General features: G+C 43.6%; 2 protein-coding genes and 1 long non-coding RNA gene across 3 annotated transcripts in view; all 3 read right to left on the bottom strand.

Annotated features, from left to right (window-relative positions):
• Positions 1–391: 391 nt before the first annotated feature.
• LOC310822405 (uncharacterized protein) lies at positions 392–6,305 on the bottom strand (the record flags this gene model as incomplete). The annotated part of the gene is made up of 10 exons (XM_083694743.1): positions 392–501; positions 1,015–1,080; positions 1,294–1,371; positions 1,704–1,772; positions 4,607–4,648; positions 5,371–5,403; positions 5,616–5,645; positions 5,855–5,869; positions 6,107–6,133; positions 6,233–6,305. 10 exons carry the CDS (start codon positions 6,303–6,305, stop codon positions 392–394), a joined length of 543 nt encoding a protein of 180 aa, XP_083550869.1.
• Positions 6,306–8,234: 1,929 nt separating this feature from the next.
• On the bottom strand, positions 8,235–8,774 carry LOC310823452. Its single transcript, XR_014554944.1, has 3 exons — positions 8,740–8,774; positions 8,450–8,566; positions 8,235–8,278 (listed from the first exon to the last, which is right to left on the bottom strand). It is a non-coding gene; the product is annotated as an uncharacterized lncRNA (long non-coding RNA).
• Positions 8,775–10,441: 1,667 nt separating this feature from the next.
• The window catches only part of LOC310822404 (uncharacterized protein), a gene marked incomplete at its 3' end in the record, with an annotated part of 56,299 nt that continues 48,727 nt past the window's right edge, over positions 10,442–18,013 (bottom strand). Inside the window, exons 31-39 of the mRNA XM_083694742.1 lie at positions 17,782–17,931; positions 17,441–17,473; positions 13,675–13,752; positions 12,879–12,911; positions 12,371–12,469; positions 12,174–12,247; positions 12,022–12,105; positions 10,819–10,902; positions 10,442–10,486 (exon numbers count right to left, since the gene is read on the bottom strand). Of these exons, the coding sequence (XP_083550868.1) occupies positions 10,442–10,486; positions 10,819–10,902; positions 12,022–12,105; positions 12,174–12,247; positions 12,371–12,469; positions 12,879–12,911; positions 13,675–13,752; positions 17,441–17,473; positions 17,782–17,931 (680 nt within the window). The remainder of the gene's footprint in view (positions 10,487–10,818; positions 10,903–12,021; positions 12,106–12,173; positions 12,248–12,370; positions 12,470–12,878; positions 12,912–13,674; positions 13,753–17,440; positions 17,474–17,781; positions 17,932–18,013) is intronic.

Here is an 18,013-nt window from a genome sequence, read left to right as displayed (position 1 = left end):
GAGCATTGACAACAAAACATCCCGATGTCACTTGTTCTTATCGAAGGTTTTACTTACGATGACTGATGTATAGTTGATTCACTTACTTAAATGTAAACATGTCTGGAGAGTCAGATTTGGGGATTCATTCATCTATTGGCATCTCATCCCTGGCAATGTCTGTCTGTCTGTCTGTCTGTCTGTCTGTCTGTCTGTCTGTCTGTCTGTCTGTCTGTCTGTCTGTCTGCCTGCCTGCCTGCCTGCCTGCCTGCCTGCCTGCCTGTCGCCGCTCCTATCAGCACATTTGCATATCCCCACAGAGGAAGTGCCAACCCATGGCATTTCCTGGACAACGTGGCATTTCCTGGACAACGGTCACTTTGAGCCTGGTTCTGGAAAGGCTGATCTGAGGTCAGGGGACAGGGGATTTGGAATTGGGGATCCGGAACACTGAGTACTGAATACTCTTGTCTGCTCTCTCATACATACCCTGTCCATAATAACCTTGATACGGATATCCCCCTGAATCATGATGACAAAGAAAAAGCAGCTTTATTCCTAACATTCCTGAAATGACCTCATAGCCAGGGGGTGCCAGTCAATGGTTCTGTCAATGATTTGTAAAGCTTGATGTCAGTCACAGTATGCTGCAACATGAACTTAAGAAATACTAATGCAGATATGGTTAGCTGACTTTGATTAACCTAAAAATGTCAAACTTACATTCTGGTTCAGTCATGTAATGTATAACATTAAATCAGAAGCTAGTAATACTGTAGGCCAATGCTGACAATGTATGGGGTTTAACTCATCGTATCAAAGCAGCTTCATAATATGGGGATGTTAACAAAGAGCATGGTGTGAAACCAGGGGAGGCTGGTAGAGGTAGAAATTGAGAGGACGGGCTCATTGTAATGCATGGAATGAAATGAGGAATGGTTGATACCCTTTCTCATTCCGTACCATGCATTACAATGAGCCCGTCCTCCAATTTCTACCTCCACCTGCCTCCCATGTGTGAGACTGATGCCATACCTGCGCCTGGTCCAGCTCCCAGCGGAGCTCCTGCTCCTCCTGCCACTCCTCCAGCTCCTCCCACAACTACAGGACACATGACAATCAGGCAGGTGAGATTGGAGACTTATCTTTGATGCGCACACACACACACACACACACACACACACACACACACACACACACACACACACACACACACACACGCACACATGTATGCTCTCATGCACACACACACATACACACACACACACACACACACACACACACTGAAACACACACACACACACACACACACACCTGGGGGCTTCAGGGGTTTGGCTCCAGGCAGTGCACCAGCTCCAACTCCAGCTCCTAGCCCTGCACCGGCGTACGGACCTGAGGCACAGAACCCACCGTCAACCTCCCCACTGCACATCAGTTCAGACTCGGAGCCCAAACTTAGCCAGAAGCTTCCTTCTGGGTGTGTAACGTATGGTGGTGGTGGTATCATTCTGACTCTGCACTCAACAGTGACTTCAATATACTTGATGCGATAAGCCCATCTACTCCAGCTTACTCTATAAGATGATGGCTAAGGACAGACCAATTGTTACAGTGACGGAAATGAGTTGTGGTAAAAAAATAAATAAGCAGACATACGCCCCTGCATTGTATCACGGCTGAGAGAGACTCCTTTTTTATGGGAGCAGATGTCGAATGAGACTTACTGCCATAGCCTCCATAGGGGTATCCACCAGCACCAACACCAGGACCGGCCCCAACAACAGTACCAGCACCTGTGGAGAGACATCAGCCATTACTACCACATGAAAACCAGTGGAGGCTGCAGGACGGGCTCATTGTAATGTACCTCCACCAGCCCCCACTGATCTGAACATACCATTGTCTTGGTACTGATTACATGGTACAGGAGTAGCTCAGTGTTACTAATGGCAAGCCTCTGTAATATTGATGAAATCCCTGAAGCAGCGTTGGAGGGGAAACTTCTGCTGTGGGTTGAATGTTCAATGATGTGAGCGTACAAAGGTGCGTAGAAACAGCCTATTAAACAAGCTTCTATTGCTAATTGTTTTGTTAATTTTGCTAATAACTGCCCCTACTGCTACGACACTGACCTTGCGGTTTGATTGTGAGGACCTAACATGTATTTATTGGCAGGATCCTGCATTTTAAGTGTCAATGACATAAAAGGAAAACTGGGAGGTCAGGTACAGCGAGGGCCTCTCTGGCCTACTCCTCTCCTCTCCTCTCCTCTCCTCTCCTCTCCTCTCCCCTCCATCTCCTTATACAGTTAGCCACTTTCTTTTCTTTTTCCAATACTTTCACATGCAAGGTCTTTTCGGTTTGTGCTTTGGGGCATAATTCTGCCTTCCCATGTATCGCTAATTAGCGTACCCTTAGGACCACACCAGTCAAATCTCTGAAAACGTGGCGAAGGTCAGCAGATACAGCATCATCGCTGGCCATAGAATCATAATTCCAGGCAGTTATTATCGAACCTTTGGCTCTTTACATGACAGAGAAAGAGCTGATGCTGCTGTTCATTACATATTCAACATTCCAATTATTGATTCACGTGTGATCATTAAATCAGGGTGTTATTCAGAATGTGTGCAGAGGTATTGGTTAATTGTGTCTGTATGGGTGTGTGACAGTGTGAAAACAATGTAATCAATAGTTTATGGATCTTTATCAAAACATGGACTGCAGTTCAATATGTATCTATAGCAGTGGAGGCTGGTGAAGGTAGAAATCAGAGGACGGGCTCGATCTAATGCATGGAATGGAATGAGGAACGGTATCAAACTACCATTCCTCATTCCATTCCATGGATTACAATGAGTCCGATTTCCACCTGCACCTGGGACACATCTGAGTGAAAGCATTCAGTTGTATCTTGTGGACAAGAGAGAAGTGGTGTGTTTAAGTAGTGTGTCGGTTTCTGGTGTAGCTGTCCTGCTCCTCTCCTCTCTCATACATACCCCGTCCATAATCGTGACCATACGGGTATCCCCCTGAATCATGATGACAAGGAAAAACCTGCTTTATTCCTGGCATGACCTCATAGCCAGGGGGCACCAGTCGATGGCTCAGTCACAATCCAAAACATGCAGTGATAACACATACAAACAAAGGTGCAGATAAAACATACTCGTGCAAATTAATTTAGCAAAGTGTTCTGTTTCTAGTTAACATGCAACGGCTTTAAGTCCTGACACTTTCCACTTTAGCCTTTAACCGGTAAACATTTGTTTACCAATACTTATAATATGGGGTTTAGATAGTTTTCTAGCCTGTTCCCAATAGACATGGATCTGCAGTGCATAAGAGAAGGAGCAACCCAGCCTAGACAGTGGGTATGTGCACAGACTTTTGGAAGAAAACACCTGCCCTTCTGTAAAAGGGCACTACAGGGGGGGCGATGCGAAAAGCGGGGGTGGGGGTGCGATGGGATACAATGCAATGCGAAAAAAAAACATCCAGGAGAGCACTTTGTGAGTGGCAGGGCAAAGGGGTTTTGCACCCTTTCACCCCCCCCCCCCCCCCCCTCTGCTCCCCCCCTGTCACTGCTAGACAGCGATAATATATTCAACAGATCCAGAGGTATGGCAGCAATGAGATTAACTTGAGATTGATGGTGCAACACTGTCTCCCGAATTCCCTACTGCAAATAGCCTTAACCTTTAGCGCCATATTGCATGATCTTTCAAATGCACATAAGTCCTAAGATCAGTCCTCTACTGTCTCAGGGGAGGCTGATGGAGGTAGAAATCGGAGGACGGGATCTTTGTAATTAATGGAACGGAATGAGGAATGGTACGGATTCCATTCCATGCATTACAATGAGCCCATCCTACGATTCCTACCTCCACCAGCCTCCCCTGCTCTATACTCTGTGCTTCAAAGGCTTGATGTAATTAAGCTCAATGTATCCACTCCTACTGTAGACTATCACTTCACGTCTTTAGTGAATTTAACTGTCTTGCTGTGTGAGTCTACTGTACCTAAAGTAGCCTCCTTCAGGTACCCTGAACAACACACACCAGCCAAACTCCTATAAATGTGCCTGGGGTCAGCATTATGCATATTTCTATTACCATGGAATCATAATTCTTTGTTATCTTTCAATCTGATCCTTGATGTATGAGCAAAGAAAAGGCTGATGCTGCTACTGTGTGTGTGTGTGTGTGTGTGTGTGTGTGTGTGTGTGTGTGTGTGTGTGTGTGTGTGTGTGTGTGTGTGTGTGTGTGGCTGGGTGTGTGGGTGTGTGGGTGGGTGTGTGGGTGGCTGGGTGTAAGTAAATTATGCTGTTATGATGTGCTGCTATTGATTCATGTGCAGAGGGTGAGTAGTCTTATGTCAGATCATCATTAGGCCACTATAACTCAGCATGTCATGTGATATGTTTATTACTTTAACATGGGCATGTCGGTGTGTGAAATCAAGTCATATTGATGGAATTATGATTAAGGTTATGGGCTTTACAATATCAATCAACAACACATATATCAACAGGTGTTCATTCGAATCAAAGTGTCAATTTGTACCATAACAATGTTGTCATTGTTTAAACTGACGTTATTTTAGACATCTAATCAAAATTGATTACCTGCTCCTGCTGGTTTAGGTGCTTTGCCTCCTGTACCTACACCTACTGGAAACACAAGCATTGCAACATCACTGGGTCACTACTGAATGCAGCTGTAACACACTTCTCTGTGTATCATTCCTCATAAGTGTGTGTCGCCCTCTCATGGTCAATCAATGTAATACACCATACATAGTTTGATTACTGGTCTCATCAGGATGATATTCTTTGAGGATGGTCAAAGAAGTAATTTTCCCCAATCATGAAATCCGGAGGGGACTGTGGATCGGTCTCTGTCTGTTTGGATGTTCATATGTAAACACGCAAATTCGCAGACATCACTGGAACACATCTTATAGTAAATAACTGAAATTCCGAAATTACGTTGATTGGCTGTGTTTACTAAAGACTTGTTCATAGAGAGACGGTGAACCAGTATTAACTGACAACACAGTTACCAAGAAATCTAATGATAACCTCCCAGCAGGCTGCTGTACTCAACTACACGAGAGAACAGAGAGGCATCATGTTACATAACCTATCCATCACCACAACTTCAATTTCAAGTTGGATAAAACTGAATATATTGTTACAAATTTGTTTACTAACACTACATAATCTATATCCTTTGGATGCCTCTGCGGTCTCTCGGGACTCATAGCGGCATAAGAGTTATTGGAATCCAATACTGGGTATGACCACAGAAACCACAACAACAATACAAACAGAACAGGGTTCATCTCCAACCATAAAGGAGTTGAGGGAAAGATCGCCATAGAGACGACACTCACCAGGCTGAACTTGGCCTGTAGTACTGACTGTAAACAGAGAACTGAGTCAGACACACACTCAAGATACAACAGTTCAATGTCTGTTTAAATACTGTACAATGATGATTTATAACCCCAAGAAATGTTTTACTGCAAGCAGTGTTTAGAAAATTGTCCTGGGTCAGCTACTGTGCTCTGACCGAAGTAGTCATAATTTTGAAGTAATAGTTGATGCTAAAGTAGTCTGATATTGCTCTTACCATCAGCAGGGGTTGCAACTCCAGCTCCGCCTACAGCATGTAACACGTACGCACGCACACGCACACGCACACGCACACACACACACACACACACACACACACACACACACACACACACACACACACACAATTCTCTTTGGGTTAGATTACTCCTGGACACTATCCGCTCTAACCACATAAATTGGAGACTCAAATTGGGAGGACAATTTATGTGTTGTAAACAAAAAAAGTGTGCTCACCGACACTTGTTCCAGCTGTAGAAGACAACCCAAAGTACAGATACAATAAGTAACAGGGTACAATTATAAGGCAGTACCTTTAAGTGTTTAAAGGTACAGGTACAGCAGGGGAGGACAGTGGAGGTAGGATGAAACAGAATGACAGGTGTTTGATACCATTCCTTCCGTTTGCATGCATTACAATGAGCCTGTCCTCTGATTTCTACCTTCACTAGCCTCCCTTGATGCACAGTATATACATCAACTACTCACCACTAGGTTGGATCACTCCAGCACCAACTGAATACAGAGAGAGGAGAGAATCAGTAAGGTTACAACGACAAGATAAAAAATATCGTATTAAAAATAATATTGTTATTCCAAAATATGTGAACTTACCACCAGGTTTCACACCTGTGAGAAACGAGTAAAAGCAAACAAATGTGCAAAGATTAGAGAAAACGTATAACATCATACACGAATGCACTGCAATAGTATCTGTTCTAGAGCTAGTGAACATAATATGATATATATCTGTTGATATTGGTGGACGTTAAAGTTAGCTAAAGTACACAGAGTACAGTCAATGACAAACAAAATCGTACAATACAGTACAGTTGACAGAACAAAAACATGACACAGACAAAATACAACAACATTGACAAATGGTATAAATACAAAATGTTAAAGTATCTCAAGTGTGAATTACTATTCTAAAGCAGGGGGTCCCAAATACATGCTGCAAGAGCAGCACAGTAGTATATAGTACCGTAGAAAACCGTAAACAGTAATATGATATTTTTTGGGTTGTTTTCTCGTTAAAATTGTCCCAACAAAGGAAGCTTCAGGCTCTCCAATTCCTACTAGAATAGCATGAAGGTAATGTACCGTGGCGGAGGGAAACCCGTGCTGTAGAAGACCACGTAACTACCGAGGGAAAAGTGTGTGAGTCTACGTCTACAATACAATACCAATCACTGTTTCCACCAAGAGCATTCTTTACGTTATAGCAAAAGGTTGTCTCGAACCAGGGTCGGACCAATAGTATTGCCACAGTATCGTTAACAGGTATCAGGTAACTTTAGGCAACTTTATAAGATGGAGGAGAGAGCAGAACCGAGACGCAGTTGAAGCGCAGGAAGCTGCAGTGTTAGTGGAGGGAGAGGAGGAGTGTTCAAGTAACTACTTCTACAGATGACCGAAGTAACCATGGTGACACCGTTTTATGGAGGGGGGTTCATACAAGCACTTATCAACCACCACTTGAGTATTTACATGACAATGGACACGCACGTTTAGTGTATACACATTTGTTCCAACAACAACCTTGTTTTGGTCCCACTGTATATATATATCAGCATTGTTATATCAGATATCAGATGTTATGGACTGCTGAAGTACAATATGGAATTGAGAAGAGCGAGTCTGTACAGACTCCAAATTAAGTGCCACCATGTCACTTTGGGGGTTAAAGGTTAAAGTTCATGCAAACACAGCGTGAGTCTTACTGGGCTCCTGGGCCTCTGGGGCCTTGCCAGTTGTGGCAATAGGTGTGGGTCCTGCCAAAAGACAACATGTTCCAGTTTCATCCTTTGCAGTTGAAAGAGACACAGAGAGAGAGAGAGGGTGGGGGTGGGGGGGGGGTGGGGGGAACTAGCATAGGCAGAAGCCATTATGGAGTCCTGGCAGGGGTATACAGGAAGTATAAGCTACTGATGGTACATAAGCTATTGGACCATACAATGCTACTGTAAGAAGGGCAGCACCAGCAGAAAAGGTTATTAAGTTGACTCTTGTTTGAGGGTTGGGGAGGCAGGATGGGAGACGGAAGACGAGACAAGGAGATGGGGGGGTGGAGGATGGGAGAGGACTGGCGAGATGCTGCTGTCATTGCTGTTTGATAACTCTGAGCTGGAGTGCATTAGCCAGACAGCGAGGTGGTGGTAGAGCGGGGGAGTTAGCTATGGACGCTAAGCCCCTGCCTGTCCGGAGGCCGTTCAGATCCAGGTGTTGGTCTGCTGGTAAAATCTGAATGGGGCTTCCTCAGGTTAAACTCAGGACACAAAACAAGGAAATAAAGCATACCTTACAGAATACTGTACAGTGGAGGCTGGTGGAGGCAGGCATTTTGTTGCATTGTACTGTATATTTGTATTCAATGTAATGACAAATGAACAAGAATGGAATGGAATTGGGAATAGTGTCAAACACACACCATTCGTCATATCAACCCGTGCATTACAGTGAGCCCGTCCTCCGATTTATACCTTCATCAGCCTCCCCTGGTACAGTTTATTACAGCTCTACAAAACAAAATTATGGACTGTATTTTCAAAACCTGTGTAGCCAAACAGGAGTGTGGAGGTGAATGTTTTTTTTTTGTGTGCTACATGTTGTTTATACCTGGGAGAGGAGTGCCATACAGTCCTAGTGTTGGATCCTTTGCTGTTTCGGACAGTAAAAAGGTTGCACAGCGTCACAAAGGAAATGTTGCGGATTCATGTATTCGATCAGATGATTTACTATTACATTCACCAGTATTTATCACAGGGAAAGCTATATACTAGATCAAACATCCACAGGTGAGTGGATCCACAGGTGAGAGTAACCATGTACCTGGTTTTCCAGCTAGAGGGATTCCCGTACCAGCTGGTACCCCAAATGCAGTGCCACCTGGAACTAATCGCACACCTGTGCCTGGTGTGGTGTCTGGCTCACCTGTGTCAGCGAAGCCTTGGGGCGCACCAAGGTCGAGGTTAGAAACACTCCAAACTATGTAGAACGTTCACGTTTAGAAGCATATTTTATTCCAACTGAAAAATGGAAAACTACAGCTTCACTGAAGAGTTCACTGAAAAATAAAAGTGGCGCTCAGAGTCATACAGATACAGTGTGGGTTCTCATACCGTATTTAGGAGGTTTGACTCCACCAGGATATCCTGTGGAAGATGGAAATTGATTATCATCATCAATCATTATTATTTACTTCCTACTGTATATTAAGTGTGTCTAGTGTGTAGTTTTGTGCTTTGCTGCCCCCGGTGGCTGCAATGACAACTGGAAAAGTAAATATGTTATTTTTTAATAGCAGCAACAGTTGTATCCTTATAAACAACTAAAGCGTAAAAGGGGTATGTTCTGTTAAGGCCAGTGCTTGAACTTGACACCAGATTTTAGAAAAGCACTTTTTGGAACTAAAACACTCATTCTTCATGATGCAATCTCATTCCCTGATGACTAATGATTTATCATGGCCATGTGGTACTATTTCTCAAAAAAAGAAAAGCTCAAAAACTCTCTGGACCTTTAAAGACTCTACACACTGGACCTATAAAAAAAACCGATACACTGGACCTTTAATGACTCTACAGACTGGACCTATAAAAAAACTACACACTGGACCTTTAAAGACTTTATGTGTGTCTCAGAGCTATCACATAATACAGTCCAAATTGCAACAGTATGACATGTCTGAACACACTTGATTTGGTCCTCTGTGGTGGGCCATATATACAAAGAATGTATGCTCTCACTGTGCTGTAAGTCGCATTGGATTAAAGCGTCAGCTAAATGGCATATTTATTGATTTGTGGCACGTAATGTTAAGCTTAAGTCACCTACAGTAGGTAGGTTAGTCACATTAGCACTGGATGAGCTACCACCAACTTTGGGTTCGGCCAAAATCAGTGTAATTTCTGAATTTCTGTTGTTTACTTGGGCCAATCAGTGACATTTAAATGTAAATACCGAATCTCTACGTCAAGACTTATCATTCACCTTAGTTTCATAAAAATTGTCCCAGTGGTGTCTGAGATAGCTCCATTAAAATAAAGAATAATGAATTATAATGTAATACATGTCAATGTGGACTTTCAGAGTCAAGCTTTCATCACACAGAGGAGATCTGATGAGAGAAACCAGTATAGACCAACTCTACTACATGAGCTTACCTCCAGTCCCCGGCACAGCCCCTGGGACACCACCTGCTCCTCCACCTGGGACACCACCTGCTCCTCCACCACCTACCGGCACACCCCCTGGGACGGCCCCCGGGACTCCTACCATAGAGAGAGAGGGGGAACTTTTATTGGCTTAATGAAACCAAACACGTCTCTATGCAATTTCAAAGGAATTACTGATGCATTGTGTAACAGCATGTTAGTACAATGTTTTTACTGAGGTAATTACAGAGTTACTACAGTGCATAGGTTTCTGGGGCAACTTGTAAATGTATAGTGAGGTCCATATTTTTCAATGGTATCATGAAGGCGCTCACCGTATTTAGGCGGTTTAACTCCAATGGGAAATCCTTTTTCAAAAACAAAGCCTTGGATTATAATACAATCTCATTGCATGCATTCACACTGTATGCTTCATCACCTTGACATTTCCCTTTTCAAAGAAATAGTGCACTGTCTAGGCTCTCTCTGATCTCTGTGCTGTTTACACATACAGTGAACGTAGCTACCATAGAGATGAACACCGGCTATATCTGCATTTAGGGGAGTGCGCCCTCTAGTGTTATAACTATATGGTAGCTACTTTATGACTTACCTCCAGCCCCTGCTCCTCCTGTCACTCCACCATTTACCCCTCCTGCTCCTCCTGCTACTCCAGCACCCGCAAGGCCTGTTCCTGCACCCCCTGGAACTCCTGGGGCAAAGAGAGGAACAACTATTCATGAAGGACTGTGGGCATGTTGGCTTTCCCCCCCCCCCCCCCCAAGACAAACCACATCATTCAAACTGACACATTGAATATCAGTGCAATTGGTGTGTCTCTGATCCAAATTACTTCTGCAAGGTTCTTACCGTATTTCGGTGGTTTAACTCCTCCCGGATATCCTGCAATGAAAAAAGTCTTGTTCATGGATGATCCAAATGTGTCTCTGTATCCCATTTCACCAACTTCCAACACTGTCATACTGATATATGTGAGATATCTTTACTGTTCGGAATACAGTTCGACAGTTATGTTTGGCTTACCTCCAGCCCCTGCCCCTGGTACCCCACCAGCTCCTCCAGCCACAACCCCAACACCAGGGACCCCCCCTGCACCAGCTGGGATACCTACAGTACACAACATCCAAATAATATGTGTTCTGGTGTGTATTAAGCTTTGTTATTTCTCCTTTAGGAGCATTTTCAGACACAGTTCGAGATAGTGGGGCGTTAATGAGAACCATCTTAAATCAAGGAATATTGTTGTACTGTTGAGTGTTTTTTCATACCATATTTAGCAGCTTTAGCCGCAGCAGAATATCCTGAAATATAAGAGGAGACATTAAAGTAGGAGCCTTCGTGGTACATATACAGTACAACCCATTTACTCAAGAGTCAACAACTAGATACTCATACTTACCCTGCAATTATCAGGAATAATTATAGAAACAATATTGTATTACATGATTATATTATTATTAGATTATATTATTCTAATAAAAAATAAGTCTTAATCATTGATTAATTGATAGTTAAGTAATAATTAATTAGTAAGTAACTATGAATAGTGCTGCTACATTATGGCCCTGTGTGACTCAGTTAGTGGATCATTGAACTAGCAACGCTTAGGTTGGGGGTTTGATTCCCGTTGGAACCATATATACTAAAAATGTATGCAGTCGCTTTGGATAAAGGCGTCTGCTAAATGCCATAAATGTAAATGTAAATGTAAAATGCACTCAGTGTACTGAGGTTGTGGTTTTGATTCCTGCTGGGCCCATATATACTGAAATGTATGCACTCACTGCAATGTAAGTCGCTAAATGGCATATTTATTTTATATTATATTGTTTTTACATATTCTTTGCTGCTCATGTCACACCTTGCCTTTTGCGTATAATAAAGATGTATTTTATTGAATTGTGCGAGGTCGTTTTCATCTTTCCCCTCTGACATCGTACAGAATGTACTCACCTCCATATCCACCCCCGTATCCACCCCCGGGCACTCCTCCTGCACCACCCCTGTATGCTGTAACACACACACACACACACACACACACACACACACACACACAAAGGTTTTGATCATCTCTCCGTGGCTGGACATTCAGACCAAAGTTTCTTAATTATGAGTCCAACAACAAGCAATTACAAATGTACTCTGAGTTATTATTACACTAACCCTAATTAAAAAAATGAATAATAAGTGTGACAACTTAAAGAGAAGTGTGCTTATGATGCTTACGTCCATATCCTGGTAGCGCCCCTGGCACACTGCCTGGTACCCCTCCAGCCCCACCACCGGGGACACCGCCAGCGCCACCCAGACCTGCAAGGGAAACCCGCAAGTATAAATGACGAGCAAGAAATTATAATTCCATTGTGTCTGTCTGATACATGTCCAGCTGCTGTGTCTCCATCTGTGTGAGGTGTCTTACCATATTTAGCAGCCTTAGCAGCAGCTGAGTATCCTGGAAGATAAGTGGTTTTAAACAAAAAGATACAAGTGGTTTTAAACGTGGTTTTAAACATCATTAGAGTGGATGACAATAATAGACTGTACTGGAAGACCATGAAGTGATAAAACGACTTACCTCCAGCTCCGACCCCTCCCGGTACCCCACCAGGTACCCCTCCTGCACCCCCCAGTCCTCCAGCACCCCCAAGGCCTACTCCTGCACCCCCTGGGACTCCTGAGCATAAGGAACAAAAGATCAATCAATTACAATAAGATTATTTATTTAATAATATAATAATATTGCACACTAATACTATCATTTTGCAGAATCCCCTTAATTTTAGGGGATTAAAGTGTCAATGGATGTTCCCATGGATCGTACAGTACATGTAAGGTTAGTAGAAGATTTGTGTGAGATATTGAGTCGTGTATTGTGAAATATTGTGTGTTTACGCATCTCAAGTCACTTGCATCCATAGTAGCAGTCTGATAGAGGCCAGCTGTGGAGGTAGAAATCGGAGGACGGACTCATTTTAATGCATGGAATGGAATGAGGAATGGTATCAAACGAACGTGCATTACAATGAGCCCATCCTCCGATTTCTACCTCCACCAGCCTCCCTTGATGTCCGTCTGTGTCTTACCATATTTAGCAGCCTTTGCAGCAGCTGAGTATCCTGGAAGAAAGTGTTTTTTAAAAGTTTTAAACATTAATCATTCAAGCAGATAACAATAGGCTGCGATGGAAAACCATGCAGTGATGAAACATCCTATCCTGCTGTCTAAATACAATAACAGCATCACATGTAACACATCAAAGGACAATCTGAGATTGGTACATGGGTCATTCCATGGCAAATAAACAAGCCATGACACCCACATCTCAGATTGTTCTGAATTGATTGTACCCAAATTGGCCATTTTAACTTTTGGGGATTTATATAATATTTCAATAGAATTCAAACTCCAAATCTAAAATTGGACCAAAGTTAAGACATGAGGAAACCAAAACAATAGTCAAAAGTCACCCATGAACCCTCTAAATTCCCCCTTTAGAATATTTTTATCAGCCAGTATGGAATATCAGTTCTCTATGTCTAACAAGTAATATTAAGATGCAGCTTGGAGTTTTGTTTCTTCATATTAACTCTGGTTAATCTGGTAATCCGGAGGTTGCCCTGTCCAAAAGTATTAGTCATTGATGTTGTGTGTCTAATGCCCGTTATACAAGTAGTATCAGATTATGTCCACTAGATGTCCCCGCTATTAGGTGAATCAAATATGAAATAGTTTTACTGTTGTTTCATGTAGATACATGAAATCTATTAAATGTAATGAATACATTAAATTAGAGTAAGCACACTATACATGTTTCTACCTGTGTTGCGCAGTGTGCTTACTCTAATAAACCACTCTGTACTAGAGAGGTAGAGTACTTACCTCCAGCTCCGACCCCTCCCGGTACCCCACCAGGTACTCCTGCACCCCCAAGGCCTACTCCTGCACCCCCTGGGACTCCTGAGCATAAGGAACAAGAGATCAATGAAGTACAATAAGATTATTCATTTTATAATATAATAATATTGTACACTAATACTGAGATTTTGCAGAATCCCCTTAGTTTTATGGGATTAACAATACAACAAAGTTAAGGACATTTCCATGGACGTTCCCATGGATACTACAGCATATTAAGGTTTTGCGTGAAATATTGTGTGAGTCATGTGTGTGTTTACGCATCTCAAATCACATAAATCCATATAATGTCTATCTGATAGATGTCCAGCTGTGGAGGCTGGGAGAGGCAGAAATCGGAAGATGGACTCATTTTAATACATGGAATGGAATGAGGAATGGTATGAAACACACATGTGAAAAATACTGAGTAATCTATGTGTTCATGCATCTCAAGTCACATTAATCCACGGTGTCTGTCTCATAGATGTCCAGCTGCTGTGTCTCCATCTGTGTGAGGTGTCTTACCATATTTAGCAGCCTTAGCAGCAGGCGAGTAACCTGGAAGACAAGCGGTTTTAAACGTGATTTTAAACAAATCATCATTAAAGTAGATGCCAATAATAGACTGTACTAGAAGACCATGCAGTGATAAAACATTCCACCCTGCTGTATAAATACAATAGATGTCAATAAATGTATGAACGCATTAAAGGACAATCTTGGATTGGCACATGGGTCATTTCATACCAAATAAACAAGCCATGACACCCACCATCTCAGATTGCTCTGAAATAGTTTCAGTAGTTAGAAACACATACAATAAGTGTTCCTGCATCATTATTTCTGATTGTTTTCTTATTTTGTTTCTTCATACTATACAATTGTATTTGACCCATCTAGTAATGTCCAATTATACAGTGCAATAGTACTAGATTATGCCCACTAGATTCAACACAATGACTGGAGAATGTTCGACATTGATTGATATGATTTTTCTGTTCTGGATTACATCAATACATGTGTCAACAGTGTCACCACCCACAAACAGATAAGAACTTTCCCAATCAGAAGCCTTGGATGAGCAATGAGGTCCGCTTACTGCTGAAGGCACGCAACACCGCTTTTAGATCTGGTGATGCAGAGGCTACACTTCTACGCTCACTTCAACCGGGACAACAAGGAACCAGCCTTCAAAGCTGAACCTCCCCAGACGACCAGCCCCTCACACTCTCCACCACTGATGTGTGCTGCGCACTGAGCAAGGTGAATGCATGCAAGGCTGCTGGCCCTGACGGCATCCCTGGCCGTGTGCTCAGGGCGTGCACTGGGCAGCTGGCAGGGGTCTTCACTGACATTTTTAACCTGTCACTGGCCCAGGCAGTTGTCCCCACGTGCCTCAAGTCAGCAACCTTTGTGCCGGTGCCGAAGCATACTGCTGCAGCTGGTCTGAATGACTTCCGCCCTATTGCACTCACCCCCATCATCATGAGAGGTTGGTCCTGGCTCACCTTAAAGACCACCTACCCCCCACACTGGATCCCCACCAGTTTGCCTACCGCCCGAACAGGTAACAGAGGATGCCATCTCCATGGCACTACACTCCGCCCTGACCCACCTAGATAACAACAACACCTATGCAAGGATGATGTTCATTGACTTCAGCTCAGCATTCTACACCACCATCCCCTCCAAGCTGGTCATCAAACTCAGTGACCTTGGCATCAGCACCTCCCTCTGCAACTGGATCCTGGACATCCTGACCAACAGACTCCAGTCTGTTAGGTTAGACAACCACACCTCCTCCATCCTGACCCTGAACACCGGTGTCCCACAGGGCTGTGTGCTGAGCCCTCTCCTCTACTCCCTCTTCACCCATGACTGCGTGCCTGTGCATGGCTCTAAGACCATCATCAAGTTCGCAGACGACACCACGGTGGTAGGCCTGATCAGTAACAACGACGAGTTGGCCTACAGGGAGGAGGTCCAGCACCTGCCGGTGTGATGTGTGCCGACAACAACCTGGTCCTCAACACCAAGAAGACCAAGGAGCTCATTGTGGACTACAGGAAAGCTGGGGGCTGCAGACACACCCCCATCTATATCAATGGGACGGAGTTAGAGCGTGTCTCCAGCTTCAAGTTCCTGGGTGTCCACATCTCCGAGGACCTCTTGGACCCTCAACTCCTCCACCCTGGTCAAAAAAGCGCAGCAGGGTCTATACTTCCTGAGAAAGCCCATCTGTCTCCTAGGATCCTGGTCAACTTTTATCGGTGCACCATTGAGAGCATTCTGACAAACTGCATCACAGTGTGGTATGTCAGCTGCTCTGTCTCCGACCTGAAGGCCCTGCAACGGGTGGTGAAAACCGCCCAGTACATCACCGGTGCCCAACTCCCTGCCATCGAGGTCCTCCAGCACAGGCGGTGTCTGCAGAGGGCGTGAAGCATCAGTAGGGACACCTCTCACCCCAGCCACGGACTGTTTGCCCTCCTCCCATCTGGAGGTGGTACAGGAGTCTTCGTTCCCACACCAGCAAGCTCAGGAACAGCTTCTTCCCTGCAGCTGTTACTCTACTGAACTCAGAATCTCGGTGGTAGCCCAGCCCCCCCCTCCACCCACCCACCAGCAAGAGGAACATTGACTCCCAGTATCAGTGTACCCTCCCCCCATACCTCTACTGCCACTATTGTCAAAGTGGGGTACGCGTACCCCCAGGGGTACGTGGATCGATCTAGGGAGTACGCAAAATAAATCTGTGATTTACCTTCCCAAACAGTCCTGTTGAATAGCCAACTGCAGACTCAGTACCAAAAATAAATGCATGCACCCTATCCAACAGATTAATATTATCACAATGTCTAATATGTAAGGGATAATGTTCATAGAATATCAATTAGGCAACAAAATAACCGACAGGGGGTACATGACTGTTAAAAGTTTGGGAACCACCGCTCTACTGGCCTCACACTCAGGACTTCAGTTTAGCTTTTGCACTACTGCTGTTTGCACATACCATATTTATTATATGGTCTCTAATTATACATCTTACATATGTAACATACCTCAATACCTACTGCCCTTGTTCAACTGTACATATATTGATATTCATCTCATGTACATTCACTTATTATATTCATCTATTTATACTCACTGTAGTACCGTACACTGTAATACCATGTACTGTCTACAATATCATGTCTTTTGCACTATGCCACTATTTGCATCTGGTTAGATGCCAAACTGCATTTCGTTGTCTCAGTACTTGTACTCTATGCAATGACAATAAAGTTGAATCTGATCTAATCTAAACTAGATGGTACTGTCCCTACTATTCGGTAAATAAAATAGGAAATAGTTGTATTGTTATGTTTTATTGTTGTTTCATGTAGATACATGCATCTATTGAATTTATTGAATACATTAAATTACAGTAAGCACTCACTAATCTACCTGATGCACGATTGGTGCAGCTATGTTGCACAGTGTGCTTACTCTAATAAACCACTCTGTACTAGAGAGGTAGAGTACTTACCTCCAGCTCCGACCCCTCCCGGTACCCCACCAGGTACTCCTGCACCCCCCAGTCCTCCAGCACCCCCAAGGCCTACTCCTGCACCCCCTGGGACTCCTGAGCATAAGGAACAAAAGATCAATGAAGTACAATAAGATTATTTATTTAATAACGTCATTATATTGCAAACTAATTTCATTCTGAAGAGGGAAATGCATCTCAGAGATAGAATCTTACCAAACTTGGGAGGTTTACCTCCAGCTCCATAGCCTGTGAATCAAAATGTGGGATATCATGAGGCTGAAACAGCCCACCACTTTTTTTTACACAGACCATAAACCTAACACTCTACTTAACAACCTTAGACCAAACTACAATTATACCTAAAACTACACTGTACTCCATCTTCTCCCCAAGAGCCTATTACCCGTGTCTATCTATTACACTTTTTAAATCATAATCACTTCAGAGTGCTAAAATTAACATAAATTAACTTGCCATTTTGTTTTAAAACCCTACTGCTCTTACACTGTTGAAGCTAGAAACACATATATATATATATATATTGTATAGCGTACCTCCTGGCCTGGCATATCCTCCCGCAGGCAACCCTCCTGGTACACCGTATCCACCAGCCGGGACCCCATATCCACCAGCTCCGTATCCACCACCAGGAACCCCACCAACACCGTACCCACCACCAGGAACCCCACCAGCAGCCCCTTGACCTTGAGGGAATCACCAGTTTACCCATTAAAGTGACTGACTGTCATGTTTCCCCTCTTTCTCTAAACCAGCTGATCTACAGTT

This window comes from Argentina silus (genome assembly GCF_951799395.1).
Source record: "Argentina silus genome assembly, chromosome: X".
Classification (NCBI taxonomy): Eukaryota; Metazoa; Chordata; class Actinopteri; order Argentiniformes; family Argentinidae; genus Argentina; species Argentina silus.
This window is presented reverse-complemented; position numbering and strand designations above follow the sequence as displayed.